Below are 16,499 nucleotides of genomic sequence, written 5' to 3'. Positions count from 1 at the left end.
CATAAGAATTTTGGTTGCAAAGGAACTTTGCACCTCTACTTATGTCTGTATGTTGAAAAATTATAATTTAGCTTGATTAAATTACTTAATAAATATAAGATTCAGTTTACAGTAAAATCCAGTACCAAATACATAAATATTCATTTATAATACCAGTCTGGACAACCTGATCAATATTAAAAATATTCTGTTTTTAACTTCATAAATGTAAAAGTATTCATGTATTCATACTCTAATGTTAAACTTGTTTGTAATTTTTTTTGTGCTAGTTGTATAGACTAGAGTGCTCAAAACACTAGGTATATGGATGCACTATAAACAATTACATAAGGATACTAATGTAAATTGAAGTTTGGCAAGTTGCAATGACAAATTAGACCAGTTTGGTGCAAATAACAATAGTTTTAATAGCTGTTGTGGAGTTTCCAATATAATAATTTGGATAAAATATATCTGATTAGTCCACTTTAGCCAATCTAGTTGTGAACTGTCTGCAGGAATCTGCATTTTACTGAACCCTCAAAATCTGCATTTAGTGTATATGTGTATACAAGTGTTACTCTCTATTTCACTATCCTATCCTATTTTGACGGCCTCCGTGGCGCAGTTGTATGCGCGGTGGATTTACAAAAACGGAGGTCCTGGGTTCGATCCCCGGCTGGGCAGATTGAGATTTTCTTAATTTGTCCAGGTCTGGTTGGTGGGAGGCTTCGGCCGTGGCTAGTTACCACCCTACCGGCAAAGACGTACCGCCAAGCGATTTAGCGTTCCGGTACGATGCCGTGTAGAAACTGAAAGGGGTGTGGATTTTCATCCTCCTCCTAACAAGTTAGCCGGCTTCCATCTTAGACTGCATCATCACTTATCATCAGGTGAGATTGTAGTCAAGGGCTAACTTGTAAAGGATAAAAAAAAAAATCCTATCATCCAATTGCAAACAGTGATAATAATACTCTCTTTCATTCAGATGGATAAAAAAGGAAACTATATGTAGACTTATTATCTCTGTGTACATCTCACGCCTTCTAGACTTAGAATTAAAACAGTAAAAGAACTATAGAACTGGAAAGAGGTTATGTTTAGCTTACTATGCAAGGCACGGGCGGTATACTAACATTGCTAATGCTTACTAACTCAAAACTAACCAACTATTTGGGAGCATTTCTTATAATAATATTACAATAACATAGTTTGTTGGTCTGATTTGTGATATCATAGATACCCGTAATTTCATTTAGCTATAAGCAAAATAAATCATTGTGGCGTACATCAACCATAAAGAATATTTACCATGCTTTTAAACTTGACCAATTTCCCCTGTGTATTTATGTATTTTGGTTTTTTTTTTTTTAAAGAATATTTGCCATATTTTTAATTATGTCCAATATTCCCATTCCCCTCCAACTAGTTGGAAAGACTGTAATAGAAATGGGTACGACAATAGACCAATGGGGAGAAGATCGAACCACCACCCCTCGTGATGAGTCCGACTACTCTTACCTTTGAGCTATTGAGACTATATAGAGCGACAGAATGTAGAGAGATAGAGTATGTAGAAAGCCTAGCTTAAGAAGCTTTTGCTTCAGAGTTGTAAGGTACACAGGACTATGTTTTTAAAAGGACAAAAGGGAGTAAAAGTTGAATTTTATATAAACCAATCACTATAAGAATCAAACTCTAAAATTACAAAATAAAAATTCTAAATTGAAATTTTTGACAGTCTGGATATTGAAGACAATATTAAGTTAGCACTATGAAGTTTTCTTTTCTTTTCTTAAATTATATGAAATTGTCTGATAGTAAATGCTGTTGATGGTTTATTATAAAAGTAACTGCAGTAATTTGCAATGATTCTCTGTTGTTTGTTTTGCTTGTCCTTGGAATAAAAAGGTTGTAGACTTATCTGTCTATAAATAAATCAGTGGCTCTGGCATTAAGTTGCATGCACATTTATGTGGAAATGTGTTGTTGTACTTTGAATCATATCTAGGGTTGCCAATCATTTCTTTTTTTGTTGATAAAAAAAAAAATATGATTTGTATAACAATGGAATTATTCGAAGTTTTACTTGACTTGAACATACATTTTAAAAAAATAATTAACTTTATTTCTTTAAAAGTTGGCGTCCCTACTTATAACCCTACTACATAAAATTATAAGTACTGTAATATTTTTTATGCTTAATAATATTTATATGGCTATATTTGATGTGGATGTATAAATAAAGTTTATGCTTTATATAAAAAAGAAATACTCAAACACTTTACTTAAGACTTAACTGATACGGAAGTTTAATTATCTTGTAAAACTGCTAACATGACATTATATCACAAAAAAGTTATCTTGCGTTTAAATTTAAGCTAGTAACAAAACTAGTTTGGTATGCTGGATGTTTGCTAACTAATTTAGCATGCTGTTTACTTGATTCAATATGAGCACTTAAAAAAAAACTAACTTCAAGGTGTTGACAAGTCCACATATAGGAACCCAACTGCATAACTAATATTTTTTTTAACTAAAATTAAGATTTATTATGTTTTTATGAAAACATAAGCATAACATTAGCAACCTGTATAATGCTGAAGTTTTGTAACTTGAGTGCTAGCAAAAGTCAATATAATTTATATGACATCCATCATTCTACAAGACACAAGATCAGTAAATATTGTTATTTATAAAGGTTACATATCTCAATTTGATATTGTTCAGAACTAGACATAATATCACACTGCCGGTGCGAGTCTGTTACTTTCACAAATTGCAATTTTTCAGGAGAAAATGATATTTAAATCTTAATCTCCAAAAATAATGTAATTTAAAGATTCAGACAAGATTTAACTACAACACCAACTTTTAACTTACTTTTGAATGAATAATGAAGGGGTCATTACTAAAAGTTAGTAGTGTGTTATAAAAAATATACTATATGATTGTTTTAAACCTTGAATTCCCCTCAGAATTTATGTTGTGGCACTAACGAAAAATAATACCTTTAATTATGTCACACAGAGTTAAAAAGAAAACAAGAACAAATTGTTTAAACTTAGTTTTATTAAATTACAAATATGCACTGTTATTGGCGTAAGAAATAAAATAAGTCTAAATTCTATAAAATGCATAATTTATTCCATGCTTTATTCCCATAAAAATGTAGAGTAAGTTTAAGTCTCCAGGAACATCATTTTATTGAACATGATTTTCGTTTGTCTATTTACTTGTATTTTAAAACAAGATTAATTAAATAAAAAAAGAACAAAATATCTTAACATTTTTTTTACACAAAACTAATAGATATAGCAATAGCACTGTGTAATATATTATTGCAATATAATTGTATATTGAAAATATAAAGATTGAAGAATGACAAAGACTTTGCACATATTGTAAACAAAAAAAGGATTTTTTTATGATATTATATTTGCTGATAGAGTATTATTTATTTTAATTATGTACATATATAATGTGTTGCTATCCACTTTCCATAAATAATTTATATATATTCTATGTATGACAATTATGTATTGTCACTTATTGTAGTATATTTTACATGTTGGTTGTAATTTTTGTATTATGTTAATCCCACTTCTGATTTGCATTGCATTGTTATTTTGTTTGTAATTTTAGTTCTGTCTATTCAAAATAGTTTGAGTGTTGTTTAGATAAATCAAATCTTGACGCTTTTTAGTACAATGTTTTCAATGTGTGCAAAGTAGTGTGCTGTAGCATAGTGCAGGTAACAGTTCGTTTCACTCTTGACAGTTTGCCGCGATTCACTATAATAGTACGTAGTAAGTCATACAAACGACTGTCACCCGCACTATGCTACAGCACACGGACTGTAGTTGAGGACTGGATTGGAAAAGGTGGCTGGTAGATGTAAGGTTCACTGTTGAAGATGTGTGGCGTGTTACAGGAATATGAGTTCCTAGACTTGTCAGATGTGAAAGAAGCGGAACTGAGCAGTTTGCAGTGCGCGCTCTTCAAGAAACAGCCAGACACCGTGTCCACCGCGATTGTCGGTTGGACCGATCCTTCTGTAGGTAAGAATTCAGCTTTGCAATGTCCAAAATTCAAATTCATTCACCTAAAGTTGGCTTACAGACGTTGTAGGGGCACCTCAGGGGAAAATTCACCCGCTGAGTGTCAAATTCTCAAACAAATAGAGGTGAAATTCGACACTCAGCGGCTGAATGTCCCCCTGGGGGTGCCCCTATAATGTCTATGAATTCCACTGTTAGTTTACAAGCACTTTTGAAAGATCAAGTTTTCCCTCGGGGTACCCCTATAACGTCTATGAATTCCACTGTTAGTTTACAAGCACTTTTGAAACATCAAGTTTTACCTGGGGGTACCCCTATAACGTCTAAGAATTCCACTGTTAGTTTACAAGCACTTTTGAAACATCAAGTTTGACTATTTGTAAAGACCCGGTCTGGCTGGCGGGAAGCTTTGGCCGTGGCTAGTTACCATCCTACCGACAAAGACGTACATCCAAGCGATTTAGTGTACCGGTACGATGTCGTGTAGAAACCGAAAAGTGTTTGAAAGAAACCGGAACCTGACTTCCGGTTTCGGCACTGCACTGGGTCTGAGACAAATTACTTTACTTTTTACACGACTTTGGTACGAAAAAGATGGGACTGTAACAACTCCACTTTGTCTAAATTTCTCTTCACTAGTCGAAATGAAGAAATAATGAGTTGTGGCCGAACCAAAAATATCTCTTTCTGGTTCAGCATTTCTTACATTGGTTGGTAATTGGTCGATTAGGTCTTGTGAGTCACATGTCAGGCCAACCTGGTTGTTTCATTTTGGTATACTGTTATAAACCTATAACAAAAAATCATTTTTAATATTTGAAAATGCCTATAAACATTTTTTTTTGGAGATTAATAACTAGCAACAGTAAAATAATAATACAATTTTTTAAATTAAAATATTAATTTATGCATAAAGAGATTCCATTTAGTGATAAAGTTTCCTGCTAAGGTTTGTATTTTTTGTGCATATGAAAAAAATCGGGCAAACAACAGGTGAATTTGGTCATTAATTAAATAAAAAAGCCACTTGTGAACATCTGCAACGTAAAGGTCCTTCGGTGCGATCGTTGCTGGCAGGTGTATTATTTGAAAGTTTAAAGGCCAGTTTCACCACTTTCTGATAACTGTTGGGTAGTCTAACAGTAAGTTTTGTCACTTTCTTACTTTATGTCAAAGTTCCTGTAGTTCCTGTTCTCATTAGAATAAGGGGATAAATTATTGCCTATGGCGACTAGGCTCAAATTGTAGTCGAATACCTAGGACATATTATGGTCCAGTTAGATAGGTCCAATTTCGCCGCATGGAAACTTCGCGATATCTTTTCGTCCCAAAATTCCTCAGTGCCTGAAGTCTTTGAACAGTGCGTGTCGCCAGTGATGACCTATGGTTCTAAAACTTGGTCGCTAACTATGGGCCTCATAAGAAGACTCAGAGTCACACAGCGGGCGATGGAACAAGCTATGTTAAAAGTATCCCTGCGTGATCGAATCAGAAATGAGGAGATCCGCTGAAGAACCAAAGTCACCGACGTGACGCTCAACGTGTCGCGAAACTGAAGTTGCAATGGGCGGGGCACATAGTTCCAAGAGCCGATGGCGTGGGGTCCCAAGGTGCTGGAATGGCGGCCCCGCACCAGAAAGCGCAGTGTTAGTCGAACTTCCACCAGGTAGACTGACGACATCAAGCGAGTCGCAGGTATTTGCTGGATGCAGGCGGATCAGTATCGTGATGTTTAGAAGTCCCTACAAAAGACCTATGTCCTGCAGTGGAGGTCTATCGGCTGACATGATGATGATGATGGTGAACCAGTTTAGATAGTAGTGGTTTCCAATTTTTGTATTTGCACCAGGTTACCTAGCTACGCCACTGACTATTAGGTGATACATAGTATAGGTGTGAATGTGTCATGTTCGCAGATATCTCATCTTGTTCATCGAGCACGGCGGGCCCACCGACCGTGTCCAGCAGCCTGGACAGCCTGTCCGGCGGCGAGTGCGAGATGGCGCCCCACTCGCCGCAGCGCGCCGGCCCCCCGCACGCGCCGCACCCGCCGCCCTACGCGCAGCCCCCCGCCTACCCGCCGCCGCCGCCGCACCAGTGGCCCGTCGGCCCGCCCAACGTCTATGTGAGCCAGGTACAATATGATAGCTTGCACCATCTATACTGTGCCCCCCGCGCATGCACCGCCGCACCAGTAGCCCGTCGGCCCGCCCAACGTCTATGTGAGCCAGGTACAATACGATAGCTTGCACCATCTATACTGTGCCCCCCGCGCATGCACCGCCGCACCAGTGGCCCGTCGGCCCGCCCAACGTCTATGTGAGCCAGGTACAATATGATAGCTTGCACCATCTATACTGTGCCCCCCGCGCATGCACCGCCGCACCAGTAGCCCGTCGGCCCGCCCAACGTCTATGTGAGCCAGGTACAATATGATAGCTTGCACCATCTATACTGTGCCCCCCGCGCATGCACCGCCGCACCAGTAGCCCGTCGGCCCGCCCAACGTCTATGTGAGCCAGGTACAATACGATAGCTTGCACCATCTATACTGTGCCCCCCGCGCATGCACCGCCGCACCAGTGGCCCGTCGGCCCGCCCAACGTCTATGTGAGCCAGGTACAATATGATAGCTTGCACCATCTATACTGTGCCCCCCGCGCATGCACCGCCGCACCAGTGGCCCGTCGGCCCGCCCAACGTCTATGTGAGCCAGGTACAATACGATAGCTTGCACCATCTATACTGTGCCCCCCGCGCATGCACCGCCGCACCAGTGGCCCGTCGGCCCGCCCAACGTCTATGTGAGCCAGGTACAATACGATAGCTTGCACCATCTATACTGTGCCCCCCGCGCATGCACCGCCGCACCAGTGGCCCATCGGCCTAGGTACAATACGATAGCCTGCATTGTTTATGCGGCGTTGGATGGACTCTATTCTTAAATGTCTTGAATAGGCTAGTTGGCACTTTTATTTAATTGGTCTTAAATAGTTCAATATTGTTCTAAAAGATTGATTTTTTTTTTTTATATTTTTTCGAGACGTTATTACATGATAATTTTAGTTTTTAAATATGTTTTTGACAGTACAAGCCAAAACTGTCGGCCATGAATATTCAACTCCTTTATATATTGGAGTGTATGACAGAAATATTAGTTAAAAATAAGTTCAACCTTTAGTACATAAAGTGTGTTAGTGATATCACAAAATGGACGACAGCATTTTTGATGTTTGGAAAAATAGATAAAATACATGATATTTAAATAAAGTTTTATAGGAAATCCTTTAATTTTAATTAATTGATATCGATATATTTCGGAGCCTTAAACCATGTACTACACGAAATCAGTATTGTTTAATATTAAATTTGATGTGAGTCAACTATGTTGGTAATAATTTTCGCAATACAATAATATTGTATGTTGGCACACATTTGAATTTTTAAAACTTCTCTTTCAAAGGTCACAGCCAATGTCAACGTGCACGGCTACATGGGCCAGTACTACCAGCCACCTCAGCCGCAGTACGTGCCGCCGCCGCCTCCACAAGTGGAACGACCACACAGAAACCACAGGAAGGATCGTCGCAGCAAACGTGTACCATCCCCACCTCCACCCCAACCTCCCCCTTACTATGTTCCTTATTCACAGTATTACCCGGCCGCTCAGGCACAAGGAGCTCCGTTGTACCATCTCCCAATGTACCAGCCTCTAGTCTATGGACCATACACGTACCCACCTTACTATCAAGAATATCCCATACCGGTTGAGGGTGAGGGTGATAAAGGCCCAGATGAGTATCAACAAGAAGTTGTAATGGAACAGGAAGCGGTGGACGCTTATTACGCGGGCGCGCACTATATAACTTCTCCGTACGCGCCCCCCGTTGAAGGGGGTGCGGAGTACATGCCCCCTATGTACATGCCCCCACCGCACCACCCAGCACCGATGCCCATGCACCAACAACCTCAGCATCAACCGACCCCACACCAGTTCAACGTACACGCAAAGAACTTTGTCCTCGGCCAACATCACAGTAAAAACTTCACACCTGACAAGAGTCAAGAACAAAAACCTGTAACGGCTAGCACATCTGCACCAACAACAAGTACAGTTGAAACACTTCCAATCAAAGATCTTAAAATTAGCAAAGGACCAAGCAGTCCCAAACATGAGCAGCGACCAGCCGAAGCACCCAAACCGGTGCAAGTTGAAAAAACATCACCAACACTCAAAACAGATCCCACAAAACCCACATGGACTCCTGAGAAACCTCAGGAAGTCAGTCAAGTTCAAACTGTGACGAAAAATTTCACTCCACCGACTGCCACACCTGTACAAGCAGCGGTTAAAGTACCTCCGGTACCTGCTAAAGCACTGAAAGGACCTACTGCCCCATTCTCGACAGGCAAACAGCCACCCAAAGCTCCTGTGCCGACAGCTGTGCCGGTACAACAATCTGTGTCCACACCAAAAGCACCATTCGGGAACAGGCAAAAGCGTGAAGGAAACGTCAACCGATCACCATCAAATGACACTGAGATAGAGAAAGTAGCGCCAATTGAGCATGTAAAACGGGAACCTCCATTGCCACCGAGCAAAGCCCCTATGCCAATTTCCATAACACTCCACGCTCAAGGCCCACCAGTCATAGTTACGAATAAATCTCCATTCAGCCATTCACGGAAATCTGTGCCAGTGGTCGAGCCTCCACCGGTGCCTCAGTTACCTCCACCTGCGCCCACAGCATCAGATTTTCCACCACCTCCGACTCCGAGGAACAGGGGAGAGCCAGTACCCACTCCGGTTGTGCAACCTCAGCCGGCTCCAGGGAAATCATGGGCGAGTCTTTTCTCCAACAAGCCATCGAGTGTCACTACTCCAATAACAACACCAGCCCCTGCACCAGTCGAAGAACCGCCGAGTCCTACAACTCTGACTCCACCGGTGGCTACAAATGTGCCGAAACCTGTAGCCAAAGTACTCCCTTTTGATGCTTCTCCGCTACAAACCACCGTGGACAAAGGTTCCCCTACTCCTAGGCCAGTTGCAGCTGCACCGACTATATCTTATTCGGAGAAGACTTCAGTGAATGCTGTGAGCAATGTCACCTCCACACCCCCTGTTAAGCCTTTTGCACCGGCTGCTATGGAAGTTCGTGATGTGCCAGTACAGAAGGAAAGCTCGCCTGCCCTTCCGATTCAGCCTTCGCCGTTCAGTGATGACCCTAATTCCTATAGAATGGGAGGTAAATATAACTTTTTTATTTTCAAACATTTTGTTTAAGTTAAAATTCAATAGTTGCCTTGTATATTGCCAAATAATGAATATCCAGTTTTGCAATTTTTGTTGAGATTTTTCGTAATTTTATATTTTTAGTACCTATTTGGCAAATCAAATTATTTTGTGAATCTACAAATGTTTACAAGCAATGTAAACAAAAAAGGCTAATGTGGTGTGCAATACCCAGTTCAACAACGTGTTTGTAAACTATTTTTTTGTAGGCTTGAAATTTTATATAATTATAACATTAGATTAGTTGAGTTGCATAATCAATAAGGGTTTATTTACACGAGTAGCAACTACTACCGCCGACTGCAGTCACGAAAAAATGTGACGTCACGAAATGGCAAAACGACAGCGTTTCAGACGTTTGAAAAATTTAAAAAATACGTGATATACGTGATCTATATATTTCGGACCCTCATTTCATGTACTACACGAAATTAATATTGTTTCATATAAGTCAACTACCCTATTACTGTATATATTTCAGAGTTCCTTTCAAAGTATCAGCTGGACAATCGTCCTGTGACGCTGCTACCGCGCGGTCTGACGAACCGCTCCAACTACTGCTACGTGAACGCCATCCTCCAGGCGCTCATCGCCTGCCCTCCGTTCTACAACATGCTGAAAGCCTTGCCCTATCAGACACGCAGAGGGAAGTCCAGCACTCCTGTCATTGATTCCATGTAAGTTTGTTTCTTTGTTACACCTTATGAACCATCATCATTAATTCACCAATAATGTTGTAAAATGAATAGTGTTGTAAATAATGGGTATAGAATACTATACAACAAATCAAAGAATCTACATATGATAAATACATGTTATACAAATCCTACGAATTTACTTTAATTCTTTCGAAATAATATTCATTCTCTCCCAAGAAATGCAACACTATTAAGAGTAATAATGGCGGATTGATGACATTTTTAATGCAGTAGTCGATCTGACGTTTGCTGTCAATTGTCATGTCATAGTTGCTTTAAGGGCGCCATCTTGATATAACTCAAAAACTTAGGTGTCTTAATTTTATTTAGTTAGATTTATTCTCTCATATAAATTTTAATAAAATACTTGTATTTTTTAAATTTAATGATACGGGGCACAAGAATGGACCTGAAATGGACTATGTAAATCATGTAACAAATATTCCAGGGTGGAGCTTTGCTATGAGTTCAGTCCACTAGCCAGTTCTGCGCGTCGCGCCCGGGGCGAAGTCGGCGCGGCCGGCGCTGGAGCCCCCGCGGTCCCCGCCGGGCCTCCGCTAGACGGCTCCGCGGGTCTAAGGGTGCTCCGGGCCCTTCGACCGTTCCCGGGCTCGCAGGAGGGCCGCCAGGAGGACGCTGAGGAGTTTCTCGGATGCTTGCTCAACTCGCTCAATGATGAAATGCTGGAGGTAAGATAACGCCGACTTAAGTGTTCATTTACACGAGCGGCAGCTGCTACCGACGACTGCAGTCAGCGACGTCTCGGCGGCAGCCAAAGGCAGTCGGCGACGTCTCAGCGGTAGTCGACTGCAGTCGGCGACGTCTCAGCGGCGTTCGACGGCGGTCGCCGACTAGTCTGCGATGTATCGGCGGCAGTCGGCTGCAGTCGCCGACGTCTCGGCGGCAGGCGAAGGTTGTCGCCGACTGCAGTTGACTCGGCGGCGGTAGCGGTTGCCACTCGTGTAAATGAAGAGAGAAAATTGCGCAAACTTCAGTTTGGTATTATGATCATGGATTACACACCATATAGCTGTATTTTGTATTATTTCACGTGTTTCCGACTGTAACTTCTTGTGCAACTTTCTGGAAGAAGGATTTGCAAGGGTGTTCAACCGGTATAAATAAATACCCAATGGCGTTTATATGATCTGTATGTAATCTATATCTATATAATCTAGTTTAATGAAGTTGTTTTTATTACTTTAATAATGTATGTTTGTACTAGTTTCTGGAATTACTAGTCTGGTTTGTAATAATTATGCATATTACAGATAAAAAGTATAAAAAAATACATATTTGCTTTTGCTATATATGTAGCTATATATGTATAACAATCATAAAATCATCGTTATTTTCATTACATGCATTTTGACTATAAAAAAAATATATTTTATTTTTATTTTTACAGTTAATAAAGCTGGTTGAACCTGAAGAACCAAAAGACAACAACATAACTGCCAAACCAAATGGTGTTGTTGTACAAGAACAACCAATTGAAGAGGATGATGATGATGATGAATGGAAGGTAAATATTTTGAAAATAATGATGTTTATAGTCCAACAACATTTTATATTTATACAGCCTTTCTTGATGAGTACTGTTTACCATCAAACAAATTAAAAATGAGGCTATAAATCACTTTCACAACTAATAATAATTATATTCGACTTGTTCTTGAAATATGAAAATCAAATTTGATTAATAAGCTTACAACAATCAGATATGGTTAATATAATTTATATAACATTTTATAAATCTATACTAATATTATAAAGAGGTAAAGTTTGTAAGTTTGTCACATTTTTTAAATGGGGTAATCTTCGGAACTACTGGTCCGATTTCAAAAATTCTTTCACCAGTAGAATGCTACATTATCGGGGAGTGCTATAGGCTATATTTTATATTAGTGTTATATATATTCGCCGAGTTAACACAGTTTTTGTCATACAGGTCGGACCGAAAATCCTCTTGAGCAGACTTATTCGCATGCGCTGCCTTAACCATTGTGTAAAATTGAAATTAATGTATGGAGGCTTTATGTATCTTTAAAAGTTCTACAAAAAAATCCGCGACACCATATATCTATCTTCTATATATTAGCAGATATAGTACCTTTTGTGTTTTAAAAATTATTAATTTTATATACTTAGGTTTGCGTCATTATTTATGCTACTTAACTTAAATTCTTATCAAAACAAATTATTTAATAATCACAAGGATATTATGGAGATATAATTTGCCCTTTATAGTATGTTAATTAGTTAAATAGTTTCGGAGATAATACAAAATTTCTAAAAGACGCAGAAATTCCGCTACATGACGCCCCGCGCTTTCAATTACGTAGTTCCCGTTCCTGTGTGAATATGGGAATCAAACATAGCCTATGACACTCGCAAATAACGTAGCTTTCTATTGGTAAAACAATCTTTCAAATCGGTCCAGTAGATCCTAAGATTATAATTTTAGCATAGAAGTCTCTATTTTCCTTTGTCATCGCACCACGCTCATAGGGCTGGACCGATTTTGCTAAGGGTAGGGGTAAGGTAGGGAAGGTATAGGGTAGGGTAGGGTAGAGTACAGGTAGGGTAGGGGTTGTGTAAGGGTAGGGTAGGGATAAAGGTAGGGTAGGGGTAGGGTGGGGTAGGGCAGGGTAGGGGTAGGGTGGGGTAGGGCAGGGTAGGGGAGGGTAGGGGTAGGGAAAGGGAAGATTACGAGTAGGGTAGGGTAGGGGTAGGATACAGTTAGGGTACGGGTAGGGTAGGAGTAGGGTAGAGGTAGGAGATCGATACTGAAGCCTATTTTCTATTTTTTGTCTGTCTGTTTGCCTTTTTTTTTAACGGGCATCACGCTGTAACTACAGAATGAATTCAAATGATACTTAAGACGATTTGAGACCATAATACGTAGAAGGATAATAGGATACTTCTTGTCGCGAAAACAAAATCAGAAATGGGTGAAGTAGGCGTAGAAAGTTTGTACGGAAAGTTCTTAATTTTTCTAGGTACAATGTAAAATGATTAGTGGACTATTTATTAGGTATAAGTTATAAAACTTGCAAAATAGAATGTGAAATAGGGGTGGAAAGTTGACATCGATTTTTACGCGGACGAAGTCGCGGGCGTCCGCTAGTAAGTTATAAAATGGTATGCGTTTTCTACCTTCATGTCTAATTTCTTTGTTGTTAAACAGTACTCGTCAAGAATGGCTGTAGTATAGACATGTTACGTGCCTACAGAAGCACCGAAAAAGCGAGCCGAATTTAGCTACTCCACTAAATACACACACATGCAGAATTTTGTTTTCCATTATATATTTATGTATATGCAGTTCTTAAAGTTCCTTAACACAACTCGACATTGTATATGTATATTTAGGTATTATTGTTTAAACATTTCATAGAGTCGCATAGTAAATGCGACTCTATGAAATGCAGTCAATTAGCCGCTTTTGTTATACGCCACAGTTTAAACGCGCTAGGAATTATTTGAATTACTTTGTAAGTTGTTTTTTAGTTGAAAAAAATTTTAGTTATGCATTTCGGCTCCTATAAGTGGACTTGTCACCTTTAAGTTATGGGAAATACTCCCGAGCACTCTGTATAGTTTTAGTTATCTCTGCATTTCCACCCTTTGTAACCATTAAAATAAATTTTTGACGGCCTCCGTGGCGCAGTGGTATGCGCGATGGATTTACAAGACGGAGGTCCTGGGTTCGATCCCCGGCTGGGCAGATTGAGATTTTCTTAATTTGTCCAGGTCTGGCTGGTGAGAGGCTTCGGCCGTGGCTAGTTACCACCCTACCGGCAAAGACGTACCGCCAAGCGATTTAGCGTTCCGGTACGATGCCGTGTAGAAACCAAAAGGGGGTGTGGATTTTCATGCTCCTCCTAACAAGTTAGCCCGCTTCCATCTTAGACTGCATCATCACTTACCATCAGGTGTAGTCAAGGGCTAACTTGTCAAGAATAAAAAAAAAAAAATAATATTGATAAATTTTTCCAGGTAATGGGTCCACGGAACCGCGGCGCGGTGGAGCGTCGCTGGGCCGCGCGCCGCACGCCCGTCGCAGACATCTTCCGCGGCCGCACGCGGCTGCGGCTGCACCGCGCGCCGCACCATGACGTCACCGACGCTGTGCAGCCTTTCTTCACCCTGCAACTCGATATTGAGGTCTGTAACATTGTCACCGGGTGGGGGGTAAGGAAAACAACTATTGGACCAGTGGTTATCCTATGTGATGATGAGATAATGAGATCCTGCATTGAACTGTGAAACACTAAGTTTTTCAGTGCGAATTTTCAGCCCGGAGTTGGGAAGTCTGTGTAGGGTTCCCATGCCTCTGGGAGCATGTTAAGCTGTCAGTCCTGGTAATTTTATTAGCAAAACGTAAACGCGAATATTTATGGAATTGGAACAGTTGTGCCACTAGATGGCGCTGTTTCGATTCCTTAGAAATTCACGTTTACATCAACGCGATAGTAACAGTATCAAACTGTCATTAGGCCCTCTGATTGTGATAATTGAGTTAAATATTGTCACCCTAATCTCCCAACCCACATTGGGGCAGCGTGGTGAGTTTCATATTTTCCCTCCACATAAAAGGGCTTGGCCCTATTTAGCTGTCGTTAAAGGAGGTTATCAATCTCACACATAAGTATTTTTTATCATTTGAACAGTTTTTGTATGTGTTAGTTTTATCAGGTTCTAAACATGTTGATAAATTTTATAAAAGTAAATTTGCCTGTATATAAATTGTCCTCACATATCTCAGACTATTCACAAAAAAAACATACGCGTCGACTTGAGAACCTCCTTTTTTTAAATTGGTTAATTAGATTTTAAAATTAATTTTAGTTTGCATATACTCCCACTTAGGGAACAGTGCAAGTTTCATCAAAATTCGGTTTAGTAATTTTTGATAAATATGTCTTTGGTTAATTTTTTTGGAGTTTACTCCATAAGAATCGATATTTCATATACAGTAGCAATAAAATTCGATGAACGAATTACAGTGTTACGCACGCGGCCTGATGCTCCTCGGTTGCGCACCTTTCACTTTTCAGGCGTAGGCGTACCTATGCTGCGGGGCAACATACTTCTATTCTCAGACAGTCGACCTGAAAGAGTAAACTTCATGTAAACTCCATTCGTGCGTCGGAGCTGACACAAACTTTTTTTTTAATATACTTTTTCTCTATATTACAGCGCTCAACAACAGTAAAGGACGCTCTAGAACTCCTAGCCGGGAAGGACACACTGGAAGGTGTGTCGGACGCCTGGCAACAACTGTCGCTAGAGCAACTGCCTGTTGTGTTGTTGTTGCACCTCAAATGCTTCCAACTGGATGCAGAAGGTCACACCGCTAAGATCGTCAAGAGCATGGATATACCAATCGACCTCAAGATTGATCCCAGTATGTATTATTTTGTTTTTTTTTATTCACCTCTCTTATTGATGACATACAGATGTATGTCATCAATAAGAGATATCAGAGGTATCAGGCAAGCGGTAAAAGCGGAACCCGCTGTGCGAAGTCCTTCTTTAACTTCTGATAAATCTTTCTGATTAGTGTCATCTTTTTTTTTTTTATTTATTGATTAAAGTTTTCAAGTTAGCCCTTGACTACAATAACACCTTAATGTAAGTGATGATGCAATCAAAGATGGTAGCGTGGTAACTTTATGGTAGGATGAAAATCCACACATATTTCGGTTTCTATATGACATTGTACTGGAACACTAAATCGCTTGGCAGTACGTCTTTGCCAGTACTAGCCACGGCCGACGCCTGGACCAATTAAGAAAACAGCCAAGCAGGGGATTGAACCCAGGACCTCATTCTTGTAAATTCACCACGCATACCACTGTACCACAGAGACCGTCAAGCTGTTTACAATGATGCTAATTCTATTTTTCGTCTCTGAAGAACGATTAATCGTTTATGTAGACAAAACAGACTGAGTAAACTTAAATTGATTTATCTTTTCATATAATCACATAAAAACAGACACAAACACAGATAATGTAAAAAAGAAACTCTTAACATTACAGAGATAATGTCAACAAAGCACACCACAAAACAACGTTTGTACAAGCTGTTTGCTGTGGTATACCACGAGGGCGTCGAAGCTGTGAAGGGTCATTACCTGACAGATACTTTCCATGGACAAGCGGGATGGATCAGGTAATAGGGATGATGATTGAGCTACAGGGATTTAAAGGGATATGTTTGTGGCACTGCCACAGATAGCTCAAAAACACCCCATACCAAATGGCATAAATGAATAATGTCGTTGATGCGTAAAATCATCAGATTATTATGGGCTAAATAAATTAAAAATATCTAATGAAAAAATCTCACATTGAATTGTAAGGAAGCTCATCAAATTTCTTTTATTATTTAAATAGTCTAATAGCAAAAATACAAAACACTACTAAGTAGTTATCCAAATGTTCTGGCTTCAAA

At 39.9% G+C, this 16,499-nt stretch overlaps 1 protein-coding gene across 3 annotated transcripts in view; it reads left to right on the top strand.

The window, feature by feature from the left end:
• The window catches only part of LOC112053634 (uncharacterized), a 32,235-nt gene that overhangs the window by 1,525 nt on the left and 14,211 nt on the right, over nucleotides 1-16,499 (top strand). For all 3 annotated transcript variants that reach the window (XM_052885820.1, XM_052885821.1, XM_052885822.1), the window contains 9 exons: nucleotides 3,914-4,040; nucleotides 5,957-6,174; nucleotides 7,504-9,289; nucleotides 9,818-10,013; nucleotides 10,483-10,723; nucleotides 11,443-11,559; nucleotides 14,037-14,204; nucleotides 15,240-15,447; nucleotides 16,085-16,217. In XM_052885820.1, coding sequence (XP_052741780.1) covers nucleotides 3,914-4,040; nucleotides 5,957-6,174; nucleotides 7,504-9,289; nucleotides 9,818-10,013; nucleotides 10,483-10,723; nucleotides 11,443-11,559; nucleotides 14,037-14,204; nucleotides 15,240-15,447; nucleotides 16,085-16,217 — 3,194 coding nt within the window. The remainder of the gene's footprint in view (nucleotides 1-3,913; nucleotides 4,041-5,956; nucleotides 6,175-7,503; nucleotides 9,290-9,817; nucleotides 10,014-10,482; nucleotides 10,724-11,442; nucleotides 11,560-14,036; nucleotides 14,205-15,239; nucleotides 15,448-16,084; nucleotides 16,218-16,499) is intronic.

The sequence above is a fragment of the Bicyclus anynana genome, chromosome 15 (genome assembly GCF_947172395.1).
Source record: "Bicyclus anynana chromosome 15, ilBicAnyn1.1, whole genome shotgun sequence".
Lineage (NCBI taxonomy): Eukaryota > Metazoa > Arthropoda > Insecta > Lepidoptera > Nymphalidae > Bicyclus > Bicyclus anynana.
This window is presented reverse-complemented; position numbering and strand designations above follow the sequence as displayed.